Raw genomic sequence first — 23,932 nt, forward strand, 5'->3', positions numbered from 1 at the left:
TGTCTATTTCCTTAACCAAATTAGGGAAGTTTTCTTCCATTATTCTTTTCAAATAGATTTCCAATTTCTTGCTCTTTCTCATCCTCCTGGCACTCCTACAAAGCTGATGTGGCCCCTGGTGAAAATGAATTTGATACCCCTGTTTTAGAAGAACTGCCTGGGGCTCCAGAAGTTTCTTCCACCGACTCAATCCCCGCTAGTTTCTGCAGCCAGAAGTTGTGAGGACTTACCTCCCCAGCACTGGAAACGTGGGCTAGGGGACCTGTTATGGGACCCCACAGTCTTAAGACATCCTTCCAAATTTTTATCCACCACAGGAGGATGTGGGACCAGCCCATCCCTCATCTGTGCCCCTCCTACCAGTCTGGATGGATGTGGTTTCGTTAATTGCATAGTTGTCTGACTGCCATTCAACTCCACTTCTGACAGTCCTGAATAATGGTTGCTGTATATTTTAGTTGTAATTTTGACATGGTTTTGCAAAGAGGTGAGCCATGTCTGCCTGTGCCACCATCCTGACCAGAAGTCTAGATGTTTTGTTGATCCGAGTTCCCTGGGTATGTTCCATGGTAGATTCATGATGGTAGAGTCCAGGAGACCAACTCTGTTTACATATTAAACATGTTCATGGGTATTCATACATCAGTGCAAAGTCATGACTCAATATACCTTTCAAGACTATTCTGACTTTTAAGCCATGTTAAGCCCAAAGCATAGCAGCCTCGAAGGCTTCAGATACACACATCTGGTGAAAAAGTTCACTGGTTTAAGTAATTTCATTTTAATTCATAATAAGCAGGAAGAAAATACGATTGTCACATGGGTGTTAGGAATAACTCCTAGATAGTAGCTAAAACTACAAACGGAAAGAGAAAAATTAACTTAAGATTTATAAAGTAAACAGTGTTTATGAATGACTGACTAAATGAGTCACTTGGCCCCCGGTGTTAACAGAAATCTTATTAGAAGTGTTTTCTATTTTAAGCCATGGGCTATGATAACACTGAATCACTCCTTCCTCCGCTCACCCACAGAGCACAGTTTTAACCTCAGTCTACGTCACTGAAACTTATAGTAAGTTATCCACCTGCTGGATCCCCAGCCGCGGCTATACACTAACTTATCCACTGGATCAGCACAGCCCCTAATAAAGTACATGGAACACAGTAAGTTTTATGGAATGATACGAAAGCACTTATAATATATCTGAACTTTCTGTATTAAACAGAAAATAGCTGTGCTTCGCACTCACATATCTACATCGTATGCAGCGACTCTTCTGGGTCATTTAGCTCGGCAAACTTACTTGCACAGTAATTCCAGTGAAACCATTGGTTATTCTAGATACGGCTGGACCTCCTCCTCTGAAGATGACTCATCTAAAGGAGGCTTTGTGAGAACCTTCAGATGAGAGCTAGAGAGATCAGCTCAAACAAATGCGTATTTCTGGGCTCTTCCTCTTAAGTGTTAACTTGTATAACCAAATCTGTTACTAAAATGTAGGTTTTATTGCTGTAAATCAGCAATTTTCAACTGGTGTGCCACATGAATTTTTAAAACATGCAATACCTGATTATTTAATCAGGAACACTGGCTTCTTTTCACTTAGACTGTCAAATAAACAATGGCAACAGCCAAAAAAATGACAGCTATTCCATGTAAACGAATCAAAATTATACATATTTTTGTTAGACTGGCAAAAAATGCATTTTTGGGTGTGCTGCAGAATTTTAGTAATTAGTTTATGTGTGCCAGTAGATGAAAAAGGTTGAAAATTGCTGCTGAAAATGAATGAAATTTATTTTTGGTTGTACTCTCTTAAAGAAAAGAGTATACATCATTGTATTGGCAATTATCGCCAATTATTTAAAAGAAAAATATAGAGGTAAGCTGGGTTAGGAAATAAATCTTAAAAATGAAAGCCTTTGTATTTCATTTCACTAATACTTTTATGACCTTTCCTTCTGCTCTCCAAACACCCTTTAGTGATAAGATTAAAGAGCTGCACAGAATTTCAAAGAAGCACCTGAAATAAATATAGAAACTGAAATATTTTCCGGCCTAAAGATGCTCACATAACATTTCACGGTTTATTACCCGTGAAGGTAATAAAATCTATCTAATTCTAGAACACAATAGTTTTAAAAACTGAAAGAAAAAATAAGGAAACGACAAAGAGTAAAGAAAAATGCAAACATAGGTATTAGCTAGCCCACACGTCCTAAGTGAGCCACAGAGGACAGAATGCCTGGGCTTCTCAGCATCTGAACTCGGTCAAGGGCCAAGAGTCTGGATCTGAAATTGACAGTCAACGCCCTAGTGCCAGGGCGGGGGCAGTACAGCCTGACTCCAGAGACTGCCCACGATAACACATGCCTTATGCATTCCCATCCTAATGTTTCTCTTCTAGAAGTAAAACAAAATAACTTATTTTCACTATATTTTAATTTTATATTTTCACTATATTTTCATGATAAAGATATTTTGATAGCACACCTGATGTATCATCTCAAACACAGTAAATATGCTCCTGAAGGCACAAAAAAACAGGTATTTTGATAAGAATAAATTCCCATGGCTTTGTAGAGACCAAAATGCACATGTTGGGCTGGGGTCAGGGGTGGGGGGCGGTGAAGGGGTGACAGCTGTGGTTTACAGTGGCCAGAGCACAGGAACAGACCTGGGTCACACTTCTGGGCACACGAACCACAAAACCCTGGTCGGGTTACTCAACGTTGCAATGCACGGGGGAAGGCGCCTATCTCCCAGGACGGCTGGGATAATTAGGTGAAACCATTCCGCTGGTGCCTAAGCTGGAGAAGACGCTCAGCAAAAACTGTTTCCACCTCCCTGACTCCCTCTACCCTTAACTAATTTGATGCAACTTGTCTATCTCGGGTGGATCATCTGCCCAAACCCTCAGTAGGCAGGTTTCTCTCTTGGGGAAAAAAGCCATTCCTCTGATAACATGCAGACTGCAGATAAGAAGAGGTTGCTTTGCTGGAGCACTGATGAGAATTTTATCACACAACTGAAAGAGTGGGACCTCTACAGACTTTGTTAAGGCAGTATTAGGGACTCACCACCAGCCCCCTACATCCAAGGAAATCAGGAACCAGATAAATGGCAACACGTACGCTGAGAAGACCAAGAGTATACTGATAAACTAAGGCCGTCAATCCCTAAACAAATACCCAGTCCCCTACAGATATCATTATTATCAGTAATAACAGGGAATCTCATTATATGAGTTAAATCAAGGGCTCCAAACCCTGGCTGCACATTAGAATCACCCGGGAGGCTTTTAAAACACCAGTGTCCAGGCTCCACTCAACCAGGAATTTTGATTAATTGGTCTGGGCTCCAGTCCCAGGGAATTCCATTTCACTAAGAGCTCCCGGGTGGTGCTAATGCGCACTCAGGACTGAGAGCCACCGATCTAAGTGTTTTAACAACCCAGGGGGCAAAAGCACCCAGATTCCACACCGTGGGCAAAAGCCACGTGCCTCCTGGGAGCAGCACACCAAGCTGACAGGAAGGGAGAGCAGGTTGGTGCTAGCAAAAATGACAAGCTTTCATGAGTTCTAAAAATGTTTCAAATGTTCTTGGGCATCATGATCACTTACTGCAAGGTACCTTTTAAGCTTTCTAACTGAAATGAACGAACACTATGTTTGGGTCCAGCCAGCAGCACCGGGGCCTGCCCACCAAAAAAGGAGGGACAGGCCCTCTAATGGTGAGTAATGCTCTCAATGGAGCAGTAGGAACAGCTATCGACAAGGAAGACCAGCCCAGGAATTTCACCTCAGGCTGAGCCTTCTTCCCAGGGCCAGGAACCGAGGTTCTGTGAACCCGAGATTCTGCACTCGCGGGCGCCGGCCCTCCCCACTTCGGCTGGCAGGCCCACTGCTGCTGAGGACCAGGTACCCAACACGAAGCCAGACAAGGTCGTTCCCTGAACTGAACAGCTGCCATCACTCTTGTTTTAAAGGAGTCATATGCTCTCACCTATGAAGCCAAAGACAAGTATCCTCTAATAAATGACCATTTCAGACAGAATTTTGTAGTTCTCTTCACCGAACAAATAATATGTGACTTCCTGATAACATTAGTGACTGATATAACACAATAAAGACGTTCCTTAGTCTCTAGCAGTTCCATAAGGGTGACAATTATGTTCCAAATACATGAAAACCTACTTGAATGTTCTAACTCATCTGGGCATGTAGTCATTTAACTACAACAACAGCAACGGTGATAGCTAACACACAGTATTTGTTTTATGTGCCAAGATACCTTAACTCATTTACCTTCATATCAACCCTGTGAGGTGGGTACCATTATTATCCGCATTTAAAGACAAACAGGCTACAAAGAAAAAGATCTAGTATGCAGTAGGACTAGGATTAAAACCTGGGCAGTATGCTCATTGTAACAAATGCTCATTGTAAATCAAGCTAAAGTAAATGTTTAATGAGTAGTTAACATAACTCTGCAGCATTCACAAAAGGGGGCATTAATTTACCTCAGTCTCATGTTTGAAGACTTCTGAGGATCCTTTCAGAAGTTCTACTGTTCACTGACCTGTGTTAAAGGCAGCAGAGCACTGGAGAAGAGCAGGTGGAGGGGCTGGGCTGGGGGCAGTCACCGCCATCACACTCCGCACAGCTCTTGACACAGAAGCACCCCAAGCTGGGGAGCTGCAAGCTGTACTTAACCAATGCAGGCTCGCTGGGCAAATGGGTATCTTATTGTTCTCTTGACATCAGTGTGTTAGTATGAAAACAGCTGAGTATTAGTTACAAGAATCTCACTTGTAAGGGTAGTGTGTTGCTTGCTTTAAACACCGCGACAAACTGAATTTTCATTTTACTTGTCTTTAACGTACATAGGTATACTTTCAGGTAGGTATAGGTAACAAGAAAGTAGACAGTTGAAGGGATGACTAGAAGCAAAAAAAACTGACTTGAGATTTCATCTTTTATAAATATTTTATACTACAACAAATACATAGATCTAAAGTTTTTCTCTATACTTCATTTTTCAATCTCTGCATCACACAGGCCTCCCCAAGCCTCTCTCCTTCCAAAAAAAAATTGTACAGAAGGAATTATATCCTGTACCTACATCCTGCTTATTTCTTTTCTCCCCTCCTTTTTCTTCCTTAAATTCCCAAATGGAGTTTACCAATGCCTTACAGAGAAGAGCTGTATGATTCATGGTTTTAATTGTAAGTCAAGCTATAACGGAAAAACTATCAGAGCTAAGGGAAATGTATTACAATATGTAATACAATAACATATAATTCTATGCAACTGTTTGTATAGCTCTTTTCAGAAATGTTTATTTATCCTCATATAAGGACATTTCTTATTCATTGCTTTTAAAGACAGAGGAATGGACAGAGAGAAATACCAATATGAGAAACATCCAGGATTACCTACCCTGTGCACCCACACCAGGGGTCTGACCCCCCAATCCAGGTATGTGCCCCAAACAAGAATCAAACCCATGACCCTTTGAGACGATGCTCCAACTGAGCCACACACACCAGGGCCTGTTTTCACAGCTCTTGAGGCGCTGAATTCTACAAAGGAAAGACACTTCTCACTCTGAAAAGCACAGTAAGGTTTTTTGGACACTGCACTCATTTGGCCAATTATCCTCTGAAACGGCCACGGGAGTATTAAGGTCTAGTTCAATAACCACTTTCTAACTTATCTGCCAACCTTGTGTTGCAAAAAGTATATATTTTCAAACCAAGTCTTCACCTTGTAGTATTCTAGTCAGAGAATCCTGATATTTTTAAGCATTAAGATTAGCTCAATGACAACCTCTGCAACTTTATCTGGAGCAGAGGGAGGGTTTTAGCAATATTTTCTAATATTGAGACCATGGCAGGAGACAAAGGAGACAAAAGAGACAAAAACTGGAAAAAAAACAAGTAACAAAATTGTATTTTCTAATAGTTTTAGTCCCACCTCTGTCTTCTAACTAGCATTCTGTTTATATCTATTTGTTACTGATTTACAAGTCATCTCTATGTTAGCCCATTCTGAATAGCTCCATATATAAGTTAGAGGAATGGCATAAATACTAAGATGCTGTGCTTGCCCCAGCCCGCGTGGCTCAGGTGGCTGGGCATCATCCTGCAAACTGAAAAGCAGTTCGATTCCAGTCATGGCATGAAGGTTCGGTCCCCGGTCAGTGAAAGCGTGCCTTTGGAGAACAGCCAGTCAATGTTTCTCTCTCATATCAACGTTTCTCTTCCTCTCTTTCACCCTCCCTTCCCCTTCTCCTACCCATCTCTCTAAAATCAAAAATTAAAATTAAAGTTTTTTAAGAGATGCTATGCTTTATTCTTTACAACTCTACAGTTTCAAACTGGCATCCTTTCACGTATAACTATAAAATAAATAAAACTCTAAACCTCTTCCCCTCCGGAAACTGTTCATCGAAAATACAAAGTTCTGCAGTTAGAATCAGTTCCCTAATGAAGATTTACTGTGTTTGCTTGGAAAGCTAAGCCTAAATGTCCTGTGTTCTTTCTTGGCTTTTTACCAAGGTTAACAACTTCTGAATGTACATTAAGTGCCTAGCTCTAAGCCAATCATTAAGCATCACGAATACACTTAACCAGAGATAGAGTAATGCTGTCTCAGTGCAAAAACATCCCCAAGCTGAAGCTTTCCAATGATATGTATCATTATATCCTGTTTAGGATAGTGAAAAATTCTCCCCTTAAAAAGGCATGACCCAGACCCTTCAAACCACATCCAAAAACACTGTGCCTTTGGCCCTACATCTAGAGCAGGGGGGGTCAAACTCACTGTCACCAGGGGGGGTCACATCAGCCTTGCGGTTGCCTTCAAAGGGCTGAAATAATTTTAATTTTTAAAAATTATTCATGTACAAATGTAACTGTATAAATGTATACTGCTCCTTAACTGTTAAGGAGTTGAAATTACATCGGTCCTTTGAAGGCAACCGTGAGGCTGATGTGGCCCCCGGTGACCATGAATTTGACACCCCTGATAGAGGTATCTGACATCATTATTCAAAGTTCCTATGGGTTTTGAGTTTTCTTCATATACTTCTCTTATACTTAATAACCACATGAGTGATGCATTTACTAAAAGATCCCAATTCTTGAATTTAGAAAAGATATAGTCCTTATTATGTATCAATTACAAAATATTTACCAAAGTATGACTTATGAAATATTTTCTACTTAATGCAAAAGCTTTACATGTAAATAATAACACTGAATTTAGTCACCTACTATAGTTAAAAATCATTTCATAACCTATTTTTCAGTTTCAGTTCATGATTCACAACTCCATTTTAACAGATAAGAAATTAAATAGAGAAGCACTGCCAAATTATCAGGACGGTAAGCTAGTTTTTCTCTGCCATCAAGGAGCATGCAGAACATCGCCCCTGACGACTGATGACCTGATGTTCTGGCAGCTAGAAGAGTAAACAGGAGACCACGGCTGAAGGCGTGTAAGAAGAAAAACAATTGGTGTGTCACAGGTGAAATCTTTCTAGTAAAAAATCAGGAGATAAATGATCAGCAAATGAACAATTTTTTATGTTACCTAGTGAATATATCTGTGTAAATTATAAAAAAATCATTGCCAAATATGTAAACATAAGAAACTATTAATGATATATTTAGCTAAGGGAAAAACTCTCAAAATAATTTGATGTCACTATATAAGGTAGGTGGTATAGCCAAGGTTATTTAGAGTTATTGTGATTATAGTTTTGTAGAAAAAGCAGGTTTACTTGCTTTCACAGAGTAAGATGTGATACTACTGAAACAAATTAGATGCATTTTGCACGCAGATATTAGGCAGAGAGTTTTAACTAACGTGGCAAAATGCATCTGACTTGCACAAAACTTTTACTACTAATAGTGAAAATAATGCTCACACAGTATATCTACATGATTATCTTCTTTGTTTCAAATTCTGAGAATCTTCCATATGCAAAGCTCTGGGCCAGGTACTACAGACATACAGCAATTATCAGCAGACATCCCTTGCTTCAAGGAGCTTATCCTCTAGTAATCAGCAAACAAAATAGGACTGTTTAATTGCTATGACTGCGGTTAGGCATAGTGTAGGAGTAAGGAGAAAGTTCTTTCAACAAAGGCTATTAGAAAAAGTATCATGGCAGAAACAACATATACATTACTTATTGCAGTGCAGAAAAGGAATGTAATGGAGCAGACCAACATAAAGTTTAGATTTATTTTTTTAGGTAAAATGTGTATATAATAAAATGAAGAGATCCCAACCATGAAAGAGAACATTTTCATGACATCAGAGAGCCCCTTTACAACCCCCTCTTTCCGGGGAATCCCCATTGCCATAGACAAGCATAGACCAAATTCCTGTCCTCACAGCTTATTCTGCATGTGGATGAACTTCATACGGGACCACGGAGATTCTCCTTTGTTTCTACCTTCTTTCGATCATAACACTTAAAAGATTTATCCATGACTGATTGATCTTCCTTGACTGATTTATCTACTCATGCCAAACTGACTGAATTACATTAGCTTTACAGTAACACTCTAGTAAGAGGACAGTGAGTGCTGCCACTATGTTCTTCAAGACATTGTAGTTTAAGCAATTCTAGGTTCTTTACTTTTCCCTAAATTTTTTAGAATCAACTTGTCTGTCTGAATGAATGGAAGTGGTGCCAACGGACATCTCTGCCTTGCAACTGATCATAAAGGAAAACATTCGGGCTTTCACCACAGAAAATAATGGTGCAGATTTTTCTGAACGTGTCCCCTGAGTTGAGAAAGTGTTCTACTTTGCTGGAAGGCTTTACCATAAATGAATATTAGTCTGTGAGATGTGTTCTCTGCATATACTGAGATGACTGTATAGGTTTTCCTACAATGAATAATTTCAAAATGGTGACTTGCATGAATATCTTACATTGAATCAACCTGACTTTCCAAAAATAGAAAAGAAAAAGAAAGACCTGGTCATGAATGATTATCCTTTTATACCTTGTTGGGATCAATATTACCAATATTTTGTTAAGGATACTTTAAGACACTGCCCAGAATCTCCTTTTCCTTAACAACTTACGCCATAACATCAGAGTTATATTGGTCTCACATACCCAGCTGGAAAGTATTGCATCCACCCCCATTTTTTAAAGCTTTTCTTTAAACTTGCCATTATCTCGTTCATAAATGCTTTATAGAATTCACCAGCAAAATCATCTGTGCATGAAATTTGTTTTGTGGACAGGTAATTACCAATAATGATTTGATTTGTTTTAAAAAATATAGGGATATACATATATTCAATTTTGCATTTCTTGTTTTTTGCTAAGTTCCAATTTTCACGCCAATATGCCCATTCCATCTAAGTCGTTAAATTTGTGGGCTAGACGTTGTTCAAAGTATTCCCTCATTATCTTTATTCATAGAAATGATGTCTCTTTCACTCCTAATACTGATAATTTATGCTTTGTCTTTTTTCTCATTTAATTTAATCAGTCATAACATTTCAGTCCTGCTAGAATGCCCATTATCAAAAAGACTAGAAATAACAGGTGTTAGTTAGCAAGGATGTGGAGCAAAGGAAAGCACTGCAGACGGCTGGGGGGGAAGCAAATTGATCTGGATTCCACTTCTTGGAATTTATCTGAAGAAAACAAAATCTAAACTCTAAAAGATATACATACTCTCACGTTCACTGCAGCTTTCTATTGGGTTAGCATTTTTTTCCTTTGAGGATAACACCCCATCGTCTCCTGCCCTCCACTGTTCCTAGTGTAAAGTCTGCCGACACTTGCATAACTGTCCCCCTTTATGTAATGTGCTTTTTAAACCTTGGACCCTAATTTTCCCTGTATATTTTGTTTTCATTTGATTACAATATGTCTAGATATGCTTGTCTTCGTATTTACCCTACTTGGGGTTTCCTGTGGTTCTTGAATCAGTATTTAACACACGCACAAAATTCAGAAAATTTTCTGCCATTATTTCTTAACATATTCTTTTCCCCATTCTCACTCCTTCTTGAATTTCAATTACACGTATATTAGACTACTTAGATTTAATTAGATGTATATAAAATGACTCGATGTTGTACTGTAGGCCACTGTGACTCTCTTTTTCCACCTTATTATTTTCTCTTTGATTAGGTGATGTCTATAGGTCTATTCTTTAGTTTCCAGATCCTGTCTTCTGTCATCTTCAATTTGCTATTAAGCCAGTTATTTTTTTTAATTTTACCTTCTAATGCAGATATTGTACTTTCAGTATTAGATGTGTGTGTGTGTGTGTGTGTGTGTGTGTGTGTATACATTTCTCTGCTGAGATTCCCCACCTGGTTACTCTATATGACTCATTTCCATTAAGTCCTTAAACACATTTATTTTTATTTGTTTTTTAATTTTATTTATTTATTTTTAGAGAGGGGAAACGAGGGACAAAAAGAGGAAGAGAAGCGCCAGTGCGTGGTTGCCTCTTGCGTGCCCTCAGCTGGGGACCCAGCTCGTAACTCAGGCATGTGCTGCTGACTAGGAATCGAACCAGTGTCTCTCTGGTCCGCAGGCTATCACTCAATCCACTAAGCCACACCAAGTCCTTAAACTCATTTAAAGTAGCTGTTTCCAAGTCCTTTTCTAATCCCAACATCTGCAATCTATATCACCTTAAGATCTATTATTGACAATCTTTATTTTAATTATTTAAATTATTAAATTAATTATTTTATTTAATTTAATCTGCAAGAGAAAATAATAAGGTGGAAAAGAGAGTCTCAGTGGTAGGGTACAATATTGAGTCATTTTATATACATCTAATTAAATCTAAGTAGTCTAATATACATGTAATTGAAGTTCAAGAAGGAGAGAGAATGGGGCAAAGAGTATATTAAGACATAATGGCATTCACTTTTTCTTTTTATTCACACTGTCATAAATTTTTGCATGTTCTGTGTACTGTGAATGATAAAGTGTAGAGAGTCTGGATTTTCTTCTTCTGAAGAAGAATGTGGACACTGTCACATCAAGCACCTTAAATGTGTACAGGCTTGGTTTTAGACTTGGCCAGTAGGACTCTCACTTTTGCTTGGTCTCAAGAAAAACCCCTGGTCATGCAAGGAAGCCTTTACTCCTATGGCGTGGTCCTTTTAGGGTCCTACTGGACACCTCAAGCTGGTGGCCCATCGAACCTGCAAGGTTTCAAAGTCCAAAAATGTCACTCCTCCTACGGGCAGGAAATAACACTTCTCTCAGCTTTTACCATCTCTGTTACTTTCTGCCGACTCCATGGCAGAAATCTGTATATTCGCAGTTCAGGAGTCAGAAAAACACCCGTGGTGAATTAATGTTCAGATTTGGAGGCTTTGTCCTCTATGGATCATTCTTTCCCTGCATTTACCCCTCAAACTCCAACTGCTCTGGCCATTGCAAACTCCAGCCACTGACACCACAAGGCTATAAAACTGTATTTTCTACATAAGTTCTAGCTGCCCAGCCTCATGGACCGAGGGACACCATCAGGGATAAAGCCATTAATGTACACCTCACCATGAACCGTTCACTTCAGTCCACCCTTGGAGCTGGACCTCTCCAGTGTCTTGAAAGGCTTTTTATATTCTGTCCATGGGATATAATGGTTATGCTCAGGGAAGGGTAATTCTCATAGCGAACCATTCTCATCTGTAAACCATGTTTACTTTTTACCTGGAAAATCCAGATAATTGAACATGAGAGAAATTTTTATTGCCAGCTTTAGATGTGAGATATACAGAGCCAACCTAAAACTCCCTAGAGATAACAGCAAACAATACATAGCAACATTTGAGAGTTTGTATGTTTGTTCACAGCCATTAACTCATTTGATCCTAATGATAACACTGTACAATTACTGAAACATCAACCACATACGGATATTAGAGCTTAAATTAATTCATGTGCTGTGAAAGCAAGTCATAAATCTATTCCTCCCACTACACGATACCTTTATGATATACAGTCCTGTTTTAATTCTGTCAACAATATAACAAATTCAGAATTAACTTGTATTTACTTGTAAACAGGCTGCTAACCAAATCCATCTTTCTCAAAATGGCCACTGCACAGTTACATTTTTAAGATGAAAACTGCTTCAGTCTATATTTTGTATAGAGCTAAACACCACTCATATATTAGCACTAAATTATAAGAATGCTTTCCCCAGCATAAATTTGTTTAGAAATATCACCCACTTTTAAGTACTATTCTAAAAAGCAACTTATTGACAAGATTTTTGAAAATGTAAAATATTATGGAGGAGGAAGGCTCATAGTTTTTTCATCCCAAGATAGAATTACTTTAAAAATTATTTTCCGTGACTTTCAATAAACAAACTCAACACACTGTTAAGGAGACGGCAAGTTCTATTCATGTCCACTGGGGACTGCCAGCCTGTCCACACCCCCCTCCGACTCCCAGAGAGTAATCACGGCCCTCCACCTCGCTGCTCTGAACTTCTCACTATTGTCCAAACTTGGCTTTAGAGAACTGTACCTCACCTAGAATGTCCCTCTCTCTCACTATGCCAAAACCCTTTTAGAAGATCCAGCTCAAATATCTTTCCACTGTGAAGCTAAGTTATTCACTACCCCCCCAGGAGTTCACATCATTTAACACCATCGATCATTTAATTAACATGATGATGGAAAGTCTCTCCTTCAAAAACAGACATGCTTGAGGACCAGTACATTTCTTATTGATCTTTTATCTCATTACCAAGCACAAGAATAATATACAGTAGCTGTCTGAAAAAAATTTTCTGAATGACTAAATTATTTTCATACTAACACACATCTCTACCTATATTCTGGCAGCAACCTCACAAATAGATTCTCTGAATCGATCCAAGAGCTAAAGTCCCAATAAATTCTGAGCATCACTGTCATTATTAATCTTTGACTCATATTACTTCATGCCCTGCTCAAAAAAAATAATAGCTTTCTTTTGCCTTTAGATCGAAGTTCTAGCCCAGAATTCGCAACCTCCAGAATCTGGCTGCAGTCCATCATGTGTGTCGACACTTCCCTCTCAAGCCTCCTGACGCTGCTGCCACCTGGCTGACACCCTACACCCATCTGCACCTCTACACGAAACCCACGGATTCCTCAAAGCTCTTCCTCAAAGCTCGGCACAAGTCTCCTGCAATACATGAATTAGCTGGAAGGTACTCCAGGAAACTCTCATGCAGATGTCGCTGGCACTGATACTTTTGTTTCTCTTCAATACTTTACTTCAAAATGTACTTCTTTAGCACACAAAAAAAGCATCAGGTAAGTGATGAAAATACCTAGCACACTCAGACACTGAACAAATGGTTGTGCATAGACTAGTGAGGTGGAATAAGAGAACTCTAGCTTAAAAAAATTAAATCTGAACAAAATAGGTAAAAATTGACATGAAAGAATATTTTAGACCCTCTGCAGATACACCATTCTTATTCACATTAAGATTCACATATATCACATTATGACACATGCAATTACAAACACAGAAATACTCATTTGAAAACCAGTTCTGTCCAAGAAAGAAGGACGAATGGGGCTCTGGGGCCCAGAAAGGCGTGTTACCTTGAGAAACAAATGTTCGTGGGCTCAGAAACTAACGTTCTTTCTCTGATTTTTATGTTGATTAAAACACACTTATGATTGATCATTTAGTTTTTCAGCAATCTACTGAGTACATGTATTCCTCAGTACAAATTAGTGAATTGGCATTCTGGTTTATAATCAATGTCTTTTTACTTCAGATTGATTGAACCCCTTCCTCAGGGCCCAATCAATTCAGCTCTGTGCCATACACATTTACTGATTATTTACTACGTCTCAGGCCCTTTCCTAAATTTAAAAATGAGAACACAGTCAGTGACACTGAAGAGCTCCAAAGCGAATTAAAGGAGACAGACAAGTAGCTGGTTAGAAATAATACGGTAACTATAAAATCGAAGCTATGTACACGAATAAAAGACAGCTTCACAAGACATAGCAGAAGTTTAAAGAAGGAACAGCAGACGGACCAGTAAACCAGGGCAAGGTAGGAAAACATTACAGATAAAGTGAGCCAAAGGGGAAGAAAAAAACCAGACCCGTGAAAAAGCAAGACATAACTATTATAGACAGTGTGTAAGGGATGGTTGCTTCATGAACGAGATGGTACAAAGGCAATGATGAGTTACAAAAAGCTAGAAAAGAAGATATACATTGGATAATGGAAATTCTACAAACTATGAAAAGAGCTTTTTTTCCCCCTGTAGGAAGGGAGGCTTTGAACATTTTAGCAGTGACATGCCCACATAAGTGTCGTAGAACACCATGGTGGCTGTTAAAATCATTCTACTATATATGTTTACTGAGGGTCTGCTATATGCCAAGCTTTACGTCAGCAATAAAAACAGAAAACCGTTGCTTGAGGGGTATGTAGTGAGTAAACTTCACCATGTTTAATAAGCAAGATTTAAAAATACTAGCCCAGAAATGGGCAACAGGTGATAAAACTTTGTATTACGATTAACTACCAAACTACTTCTGTCATCTTCATAAGCACTGTATTATAGTAGGCAAAAATAAAATCGTTGTCAACATCGTTAGTCATCAGGAAAATGAAAATCAAAACCATAACAAGATGCCACATCATACCTATCAAGAGGACTCTAGTTAGAGAGGCAGATAATGAGTGTTTAGCAGGATGTGGAGAAACTGGAATATCCTCATACACTGCTAAGGGGAGATACGAAACAGTGTAACCTCTTTAGAGGACAGTCTGCCGTTTCCTCAAAAGGTTAAATGGAGTTACCATATGACCTCGCAATTCCACTCCTAGGTACGTACTCGAGAGAACTGAAAATATAGTCTATTATGACAACTGAACACAAATGTTCAGAGCAACGTTATCTGTAGTAGCCAAAAAATGGAAACAACCCACATGTCCATCAACTGATGAAAAAAATAAACAAAATGTAGTATATCTCCATCATTTACCAATAATTAGAAATGAAAATACTGATGAATGTGACAACATGGATGAACCCTGAAAAAATGCTAAGTGAAAGAAGCCAGTCACAAAGGACTACATACACTGATGTATGAAATATCCAGAATAGGCAAATCTGTGGAGAAAAAGAGTAGATTAATGGTTGTCCCATGCTGGGAGGAGCTGGAAGACAACCCAAAGGGGCAAACTGTGTTTTGGATAGTGAAAATATTCAAAATTTGATAATGGTGATGACTACACAGCCCTGTGCATATACTAAAAGGCACTGAATTGTATACTTTACATGGGTGAATTGAATGGTATGTGAATTGTATCAATAAAGTTTTTAAAAAATCTAATCTTTAATGACATCTTCAAAATTTTTATCCCCCTTTCCTCATGAAACCAGATGATATCCTTCCCAGCACAGAATGTATTTTAACTATGGAGTACTTAAAAATACCAACTTTTTTCAATCTTCTACTGGCAATTCTTTTTTTTTTTTCCTGAGAAAACTAATCTTCCAGTTTGGCAGAAAACAATTTATTTTTACGACATCCAAACAATAAGAGAACAGAAGCTTTGATCCATCTGCACTAAAGGTGAGTTAGTCCTTCAGCAACAACAAAATCTAAGGAGTTTTTCTCTCTGACTGATCAGTTGGACCTTCTCTATGTTTTAATCTAATCACTAATGTAAATGTTATCGATAATTGTCTTTTATTATTTATTTTTCATTAATATAAATACTAAAAATTCTAAAGTTGATGTTAAGGTATCATTTCGATTTTTATTTGCTTATAACCACACCCCTATGAGCCCTGGAGTCACATGAGGTCAGCATACTGTGAAAGATGTTAAATAGTGAGAGAGAATAACGCAAAAAATTCACCTGTAAAAAAATACATGTTTGCATGTATGCATTAGTTAATGTGCATTTCCACGAATGATGAGCGTGTTCACGTGATCTGGTATGTGAATGCTATGGTTGGAATACCGGCCCAAGTTATTTGCCCCATCCTTTTACTGTTCACCCCGGGTCCTCCAGTATTGTGGAAACAATTCACACAGGTGTACTATTTGGCTTTACTGCAAATAATATGGCTCCAACTTCAGCTGGAATCCCATCGTTATTTGAAAAATCATTTCTGTCTCTAGGCTTTCCTTTTTGTACTTTCTGCAACAGCTATAAGCATTTAACTTTTTGTCTCTCTAGGTGTCTCCCTATCAACTCCAATACCCATCTTTACTTACAAAGAACACAGAAGCCATAGTGTGTGTTTCCCTTCACTGTCCCTTACAACTCACCTAGAGCAGCACTCACCCTTTGTTCATTCATCAGAATAGTAAATAACAATAGTGGGATTCATCATTCACTGAGCATGTGCCACACACCAAGCACTGGACTGAGTACTTTAGATATACTAATTAATTTAGATCCCACTACAGTCTTACAAGGTCAGTATTTCTGGTTCCATCTTAGCTCATGGGAGCTAAGTACCCAGTCCATGGTCATAGCTAACGAGTGGAAAAAGAGAGGTTTGAATCCAGGTCTAAATATTACCATGTCGCCCTGCCTTCAAAAAGTGTCCTAGTAATGTCTGTCCTAAGACATCCACTTCTACACGGAACAGCACATTCATCGGTTACTTTCACTACTGCATGATCTTTGTCTGTGTCCTAGCCAGTACTGAGATAAAAATATCTAAATTGCTATACTCAACTCAAAAACATGGCTTGTGCACTTTAGATTTCCATTTAAAAACAGAGTTTAATAAAATTACATACATATCTATATTAGTTACATGAATAACCTTTCAACCAAATGTAAATAGATAATTTAGATCTTAAAGACATGTGGGATTAAAAGGTTAATGACTCCCACTGAGCTTCCAAGAACAACTCAAAATATCAGGTTATACTCATAACAGTTATCCCCCTCTCTGTGTTCATCTACAGAGCGGGGGAGAAAAGAAATTTCCTGCTTATTAATTTTTTTCCAGTAATTTCTCCCTTTGGTAGAGAAAGGTAAAAAGCAGTTTAGCAACACAGGCGAACAGAGCTAATGCTTCTTAAGAACAGTGTCTGCCCTTTACTGGTCCTGACAACTGTGAGCCCTAATTGGCTTCAGTGAGTTCTCTCACATGACTTTTAATAACACTTCAGTCCAGGTCTTCAGTGGCCCTTCCTAAGCCACATGATTTATGGTGCTTCTTATTCAGATTTTTAATTCCCTACATCCACATTGCACTGAATCCTCTCCCTTAAGCTGTTAAGAATTAACTTTAACACTGTAATCACCATGGAAATAAATACCAGAGCTGTCTTGTTCAATATTTCATTCCCAGGCCCTATAGAGTAGATGCTCAATAAACATTTGCTGTAATAAAGGATGACGAGAAAACAAGTTAAAGAACACTGTGTAGCCTGTTACGCTTTTTAATAAAATCTCCCTGGAACAGTTACATGAACTTGTTCTGAATACTATGATATCAAAATTTAGAGCCTATACTACCTTTAAGCTTTAACACAGGATTAGTTTGTTTTTTTTTTTACAATATTCAGTTTGAAAAAATTTAAAAGCAGTTTTAAAAACATTTTCGCATTTCTTTGGATTCAAAATCAACCAAATAGTGATCAAGAATTTTAGAGAGATGAAAAGGGAGGGAGAAAAAGAAGAGAGAGAAACACTGCAGCGAGAGAGAAACCTCAACTAGCTGCCTTCCACATGCACCCCAACCCTGGACCAGAGACTGAACCTGCAACCCAGGCATGTGCCCTGACCAGGAATCAAACGGGTGACTCTTCAGTTTGCAGGATGAAGCCCAACTGAGTCACACTGGCCAGGCTAATTTGTGTATTGTCAATTAATATGTATTACTATCTTTTTATACAGTGTAGCTAAAGCTTTAAAGACTGTGTTTTCTTTCACTAAGATCACAATGCAGCCCCCTAAATCCGAAGAGGATGTTAATTTTATCTGCAGTTCAGAAACAGCCTGTCAATCACTGATATAATTCAAGAACTCCACGCGTATTTGTTGCTGCATTCATTTTTAAACAAATATTGCAAAATAATTCACACAGTGTGAGAAATGTCACCTAAAAGCTTTAAAAAAAGCCCGTAAATATCAATTCTCAGTGGTAGGTACTGGTCTATCACTAAAATGAATACATACTTCTTGTCTACTTTGAATTTTGCTGAATGCTACCTACCCAGTTATAAATAAGGTCTAGTGAATCAAAATACCCAGTTATGTTTTCCCTATCACTTCTCAGTTTTCTCCCATTCCCCCAAATCATGATATATTTGAGAATTAAACAGAAAACTATTTACAGACCTCCACCCATCCTTTTGGAGATAACTGAAGGCTCCATCAACAACGCTTGCAAAGAACTGCCCTCCCGTGATGAAGAGGGTGTTGACGGTGACCAATCGGCCTCTTAAATTGGGGGGTGAGACCTCGGCGATGTACACTGGCACTGTCATAGAGGCGATGCCTGCAGAGAGACAACGAAAAGTGCATGTAAGACTCAACACTGCTGTTGTTATAAACATTAATGGCAGACTAAGACACACACTGGTGTTCCACTTTAAACAAACATTTACCACTTAATTAAAGATTCTTCTTCTAACTAGTGACAACTACAGATAAGTAAAGATGTGCGGGAGATACCAATCTCTGAGTACCATTTTTCATGTTATCACTTGAAAGCTTGTAAATGAAATACCTCTAGAGATCTCAGATAACTTTAAAATGCATATCAGTATGCTTTATAATTTCTTGAGGACTAAAAATAGGAAGATGCTTCCCAGATAGAATTAATGAAATATTTTTAGTCTGTATGGAAATGTAATCAGACAACGGTGAGAATAAAAAATTGCTCCAGAATATTAACTATTCAAAGTCATCATGTCCAGCCGACACACCAAAACTCCTAATCAGTTCACCAATGAGAAATCCATACATCAAATCACCTTATTCAATTGTCCAGATGTACATTTCAGAAATAGGTCACAGTAAATGGTATTGTGAAAATTTACAGTTTTCAAAAATGAATGATCTTAACTATGAAATAGAGAGCTTTATGGTTAACACATATTTCCACTTAAAATCAGTGCAGCACGATCTACGGTAGCAGTTCTCAAACTTTATTATCACTACAATCACTTAAGCAGCTTTTTTTTTCCCCAAATAAAGATGCCCTCACCTCATCCATCCAAACTTAAAAAGAAAACTTTGGAGTTGGGAGATGAGCCTGTCTTTTAAAAATGCTCCAGGTGACCCTGACACTCTCCATGTATTTATAAAACTACAGTTCCATAGTCCACAATTTTGAGCCAACCCGAAATTATTTCTAAAAGAAACTCAGGCCTCACTGGTCATATCTAGCTCACTGCCCAGTCGGCTTCCAACTTTTAACCTAAAACTAGTAACTAATCAATGTATACAAACAGTTCAGGAAGGTAAAAAAAGCTAAGCGGGGTTAACTAAGAATATTTAGCCTTTTTATATCTGTAGATATTAAAATCAATCCCTAAATTAAATCAGAACACCAATGGGTTGTATAATAGACCCATCTACAATGGCTTTTAATGAACTGGTCTGCATAATGCAAAAAGTATCCTGTACTGAAAGGAGCAGCATGAAGAAATCTGTTGCTGTGTGTTCTGGGCAAGCGTTCGTTGAAGGTGCTATTTACCACAATCCGGACAAGAGATGTCTCCCTCCAATCTCTGTAACTGCAGTAGTTGGGCTTCCAGTAACTGACTCGTGCTTTTCACTGGCTCCATAAATCACATGGCGGTCTCATGTGCCCCCTTTGTGTAGGCAATCAGAGAGGCCCACCAATACCAAGTGTTTTAGACGTCACGGTATTTACTCTGTGAAATAAACTCTCTCGTGGATGCTACCATCATCTCTAATTCCACCTACTTTGAATTTTTATTTGCTTTGTTCTATCTTTGAGTAAAGCAAATAAATAAATGTACAGAAAAATAGGATTTATGTAAGTAACACATGTTTGCTTCTGGAATATTCACTGTATTGCTGCGTAACTACTGGTAAGCAGTTACAAGGTTCGAGCACAACTCAGGCCAGTACGTCTGAGAACTACACACACTGTTCCTGCCCATATACGGCAATGTGAAAACCATCTTATGGTTTTATGAGTTTCAAAATAAGCGTGTGTTAATAAACAAAGTATAGTCTTCACATTTAAATCAGCACCTAAGGAGCTAACAACTTCCATCTGACTGCTAATTAATTTACCAGCAGAGACCGCCCTAAAATGGCCTTCATCTAACTTGGAAAGAGGAAACATTTGCAGCAAATGTTGACCTTCTTATTTTTAGTTCTTTTATGATTAAACTTTAAAAATTCAGACAACAGTAACTGATTGTTTGGATTTCTTTTTCTTCTTCGGTCTGGCTGCAAACAAGAATCCAGTCCCTCTCCTTAGCCAGAGGTTTGTGCTCAGCCATCCAGCTCACAGATGGCCCCACGGAAATCGGGACCGTGGCTTTAGGCAGCAGGTGTTTGTCACAAAGCCCATAGAATTCACTAGGTCGCAAATGCAGAGGTGTCCCCAGGCCCTTGGAAAGGTTCACTATTAAAGATAAACAGCACAATATTGAAAAGTAACAGATAAATGCAGAAGGAAAAGACTGAAGAAGTGTAAAAAGACAGACTCCCTGGATTCAGAGTAGGAAAGAACCAGGAAAGATCTAATGAGTGCTCCCATGGACTTAACACTGCTACAACTTCCTACATTCGATTAGATTGCTTCCCACAAACTATTATGTGTAACCCTCAGAACATTCCTTTAAAGGACATATAATTATTGCCACCTTGCCAAGAAGGACTTTACCTCAGGCCTCACAGTGAGGAAGGAAGTGGACGAACTGGAATGGGAACCGGGCAGTGAGATCCCAGAACCCAGGTGTGAAAGCACTAGACTACATGACCGGCCGCCACGATGGGGGCGGGCTCCGGAACCAGTGGGTTTGAATTCCAGCCTTTGCCACGCACCGGCTGGTTAAGTCTGGACAAGTTACTTAACCTTTCTGGGTCCCCCATTCCTGATCTATATAACAGAAAAAAACAAAAGTGACTCATCCATTGAAGTGGGGAGAACTCAATGAGTTAATGAATAACTCAAAATTGTGTACTTAAAATTGTGTCAAGCCTACAGAAAGCAGTCGGTGATATCAGTAGTATTTCTATTGTTATTATTGTATCACTAGATAGGAGGCATTCCGACTTTTCTGATTCAGTTTGACCTGTGTTAGGTGCTTGGATTATGAAAATAGTAAGGAAGCAATGCACAAACCCTATTAAAAAAGATGCAGTCAAAAATTTGACAATAGCATGGTAAGGGTCCCAGGACTGCTAGACACACTGCAACCTCTTTTGATGCTGACAGAGCTGTGCACTGATGGTGGTGACTGGGTGATAGCTAGGAAGGGCTGAGCAGACAATTCTGCAGAAAAGAGCATGAGCTTACAAAAACACGAAATCACACAGGGTTTTCTCAATGGGCGCATAGAAAGTGTGAGGCAGAACATGCGTAGGAATGAGGTGGGGGAGGCTTACCGGGCACAAGTCATAGAAGCTGCATCCATTTATCAGCGAGCGCCCACTAAATACTGGTCTGAGCTGGGCACTGTGCTAAGCACTGGGGATGGACTGCTATGACAGAAGACATGCCTTCTGTCCTGAGGGTCGGCTTAGACAAATGTGTTTGAGCAAGTAACTGCATTCCAAGTGTGATGGGTCTTACCAAAGGGTGAGTGTGGGGGAAATGAGCCAATGGCAAAAAGACTGGAGGAGGAATCAGAAAAGCCTAGGTTGAGGTTATATTTAAGCCGAGACCAAGTGAATGAGCAAGCTAACAGGGAGGTGGGAGTGCAGGGTGAGAGATACTTTAGACATCAGACCAGCTCAGACAAAGGCCTTAAGGCAGGAAGAACAGCATCCTGTTGAGGGCGACTATTTCTGGTGACGTGGGCAGAGACCAACCAGACAGTACAGAATCGTTGAAGCTATATTAAGGGTTTGGTACTAAGAAGACTTTGCATAATGTAAAGGAGGAAGAGTCACAATCGGATCCACGTTTTAAAGGATCATTTTGGTCAGAGTAGGGGAAACTGACCGCAGGGGAGAAATGAGCAGTGTAATGAGCACAGTGACAGCACTGGAAATGGAGTGAAAAGGAGAGACCCTGGAATTGTATATTGTGTATTGAACTAAAGAGAGGATGGAATGGGAAGGATGAGGTGAGGCATATTCACGGACGATGTACAGATGTCCAACATAAACTGCTAGGAAGCTGATGGGTACTTCATACAAAGACAAGGGATAGGGGAGGGGAGGAGAAGCAAGTTTGGGTGGACCAAAGGTCAAGTGTAGACGGGCTGAGAAGGAGGTGCTCTGTGAAATATACAAGTAGAAAGCAAGTAGACCACTCTGTACGTATGCTGGGAATAAAGATCATTTATACGTGAATGTTTCCGGCCTCCTTCTCTTCTCCCACTCAGTAAGGGTCTCTGCCAAAATAACCAACTTCTCCTTCATCCTCAGGGAAAATTTGGTCTTTGTTAGCCTAGTTCTTGAGCTGCTATCATGACAGACAAGAGGAAAAAGATGGAGAAGAAAACATGGGGCAAAGTTCTGGTTTGTGGGAAAAGTTCAAATGAAAGCAGACTGCAGAGTGTTGTGTGTAAGGCTCTGGTTCAGAAATGGGAAAAACTGGGAGCCTGAACAAAGCAACTGACTAAGGCTTGATTGGGGGAGGGGTGAGAGAGAGCAGGTTTTAAGAAAGACTGCTGCCCTGGCCAGTGTGGCTCAGTTGGCTGGAGTTTCGTTGGTAAACCAAAAGGTCACAGGTTCAATTCCTGATCAGGGCACATGCCTATGTTGTGGATTCCATCCCAGCTACAGACACATGCAAGAGGCAACCCACTGATGTCTCTCTCATTACAATGTTTCTTTCCTCTCTCCTCCATCCCCTCTCTCTAAAAATCAATAAGCATGTCCTCACAAAAGGATTAACAAAAAAAGAAATATTGCTGAACTGTAACCTACATGCTATTATATTATTCAAAACCCAAGAGTAGTATTACTTTTCAACTACTATTAGTGGCTGGATTACAACGCAACTCCCAACTGAGACTGGGCTAGGTAGGGTTTGGATTACAATGCAACTCCCAACTGAGGCTGGGCTAGGCAGGGTTTGGGAGCTATACAAGTATCTAGAGACCAAAAGATGCATTTTTGTGGCTAGTGCCCATAACTGAAACCATGGAAATGGAGATCTCACAAAAATGGGTACAGAAGAATGCCTAGAGCTGAGTCCGGAAAAACTGCAACATTTAAGGAACTTCTGAAGAAAGAAACTGAGCACAAGCAACCAGCAAGCATCTACCTTACTCTTGAATACAGGTATTCCCTTTTATGTTACCGTTCTAATTATTATGTAAGGTCATCCTATTAATAGGTGGGACAGATATTCATTATCCCTCCAGGGAAGTAAAGAAACCCAGCCTTAGACAGGCAGGCAAGAAAAGATATTCAGAAAGTCGTATCATAGCAAATTAATGTCAGAGTGGGTCCCACAGATTTAAGTCCGCTAATCTTTGTAACTGCCACTCCAGGACAGGGTATCATGCCTCTCTTTAGAATGTGACCCTGTGTAAATCCCCAAATACATTTTCGTTTGGCCCTGTTTCCTTAGCTAGCGCACATGAACTTGTAGCAGCAGGAGGGTCCAAACTCCTCTGCTCCTCCCACCAGCTATGTATTTACTGCCACCAGGTGTCATGTTGAGGAGCTCAGATGAATTACTCAGAACACTGAGAACTAAATGTGATCAATTATATATTTTGAGCTTGATGAGTTTAAACCCACA

The 23,932-nt window shown here is 39.3% G+C and overlaps 1 protein-coding gene across 1 annotated transcript in view; it reads right to left on the reverse strand.

Annotated features, from left to right (window-relative positions):
• SLC2A13 (solute carrier family 2 member 13) overlaps positions 1-23,932 on the reverse strand; it is a 281,336-nt gene that overhangs the window by 220,968 nt on the left and 36,436 nt on the right. Inside the window, exon 2 of the mRNA XM_037139707.2 lies at positions 18,364-18,523. Within this exon, the coding sequence (XP_036995602.2) occupies positions 18,364-18,523 (160 nt within the window). The remainder of the gene's footprint in view (positions 1-18,363; positions 18,524-23,932) is intronic.

The sequence above is a fragment of the Artibeus jamaicensis genome, unplaced genomic scaffold, assembly GCF_021234435.1.
Source record: "Artibeus jamaicensis isolate MK-2021 breed Jamaican fruit bat unplaced genomic scaffold, CSHL_Jam_final contig_233, whole genome shotgun sequence".
Classification (NCBI taxonomy): Eukaryota; Metazoa; Chordata; class Mammalia; order Chiroptera; family Phyllostomidae; genus Artibeus; species Artibeus jamaicensis.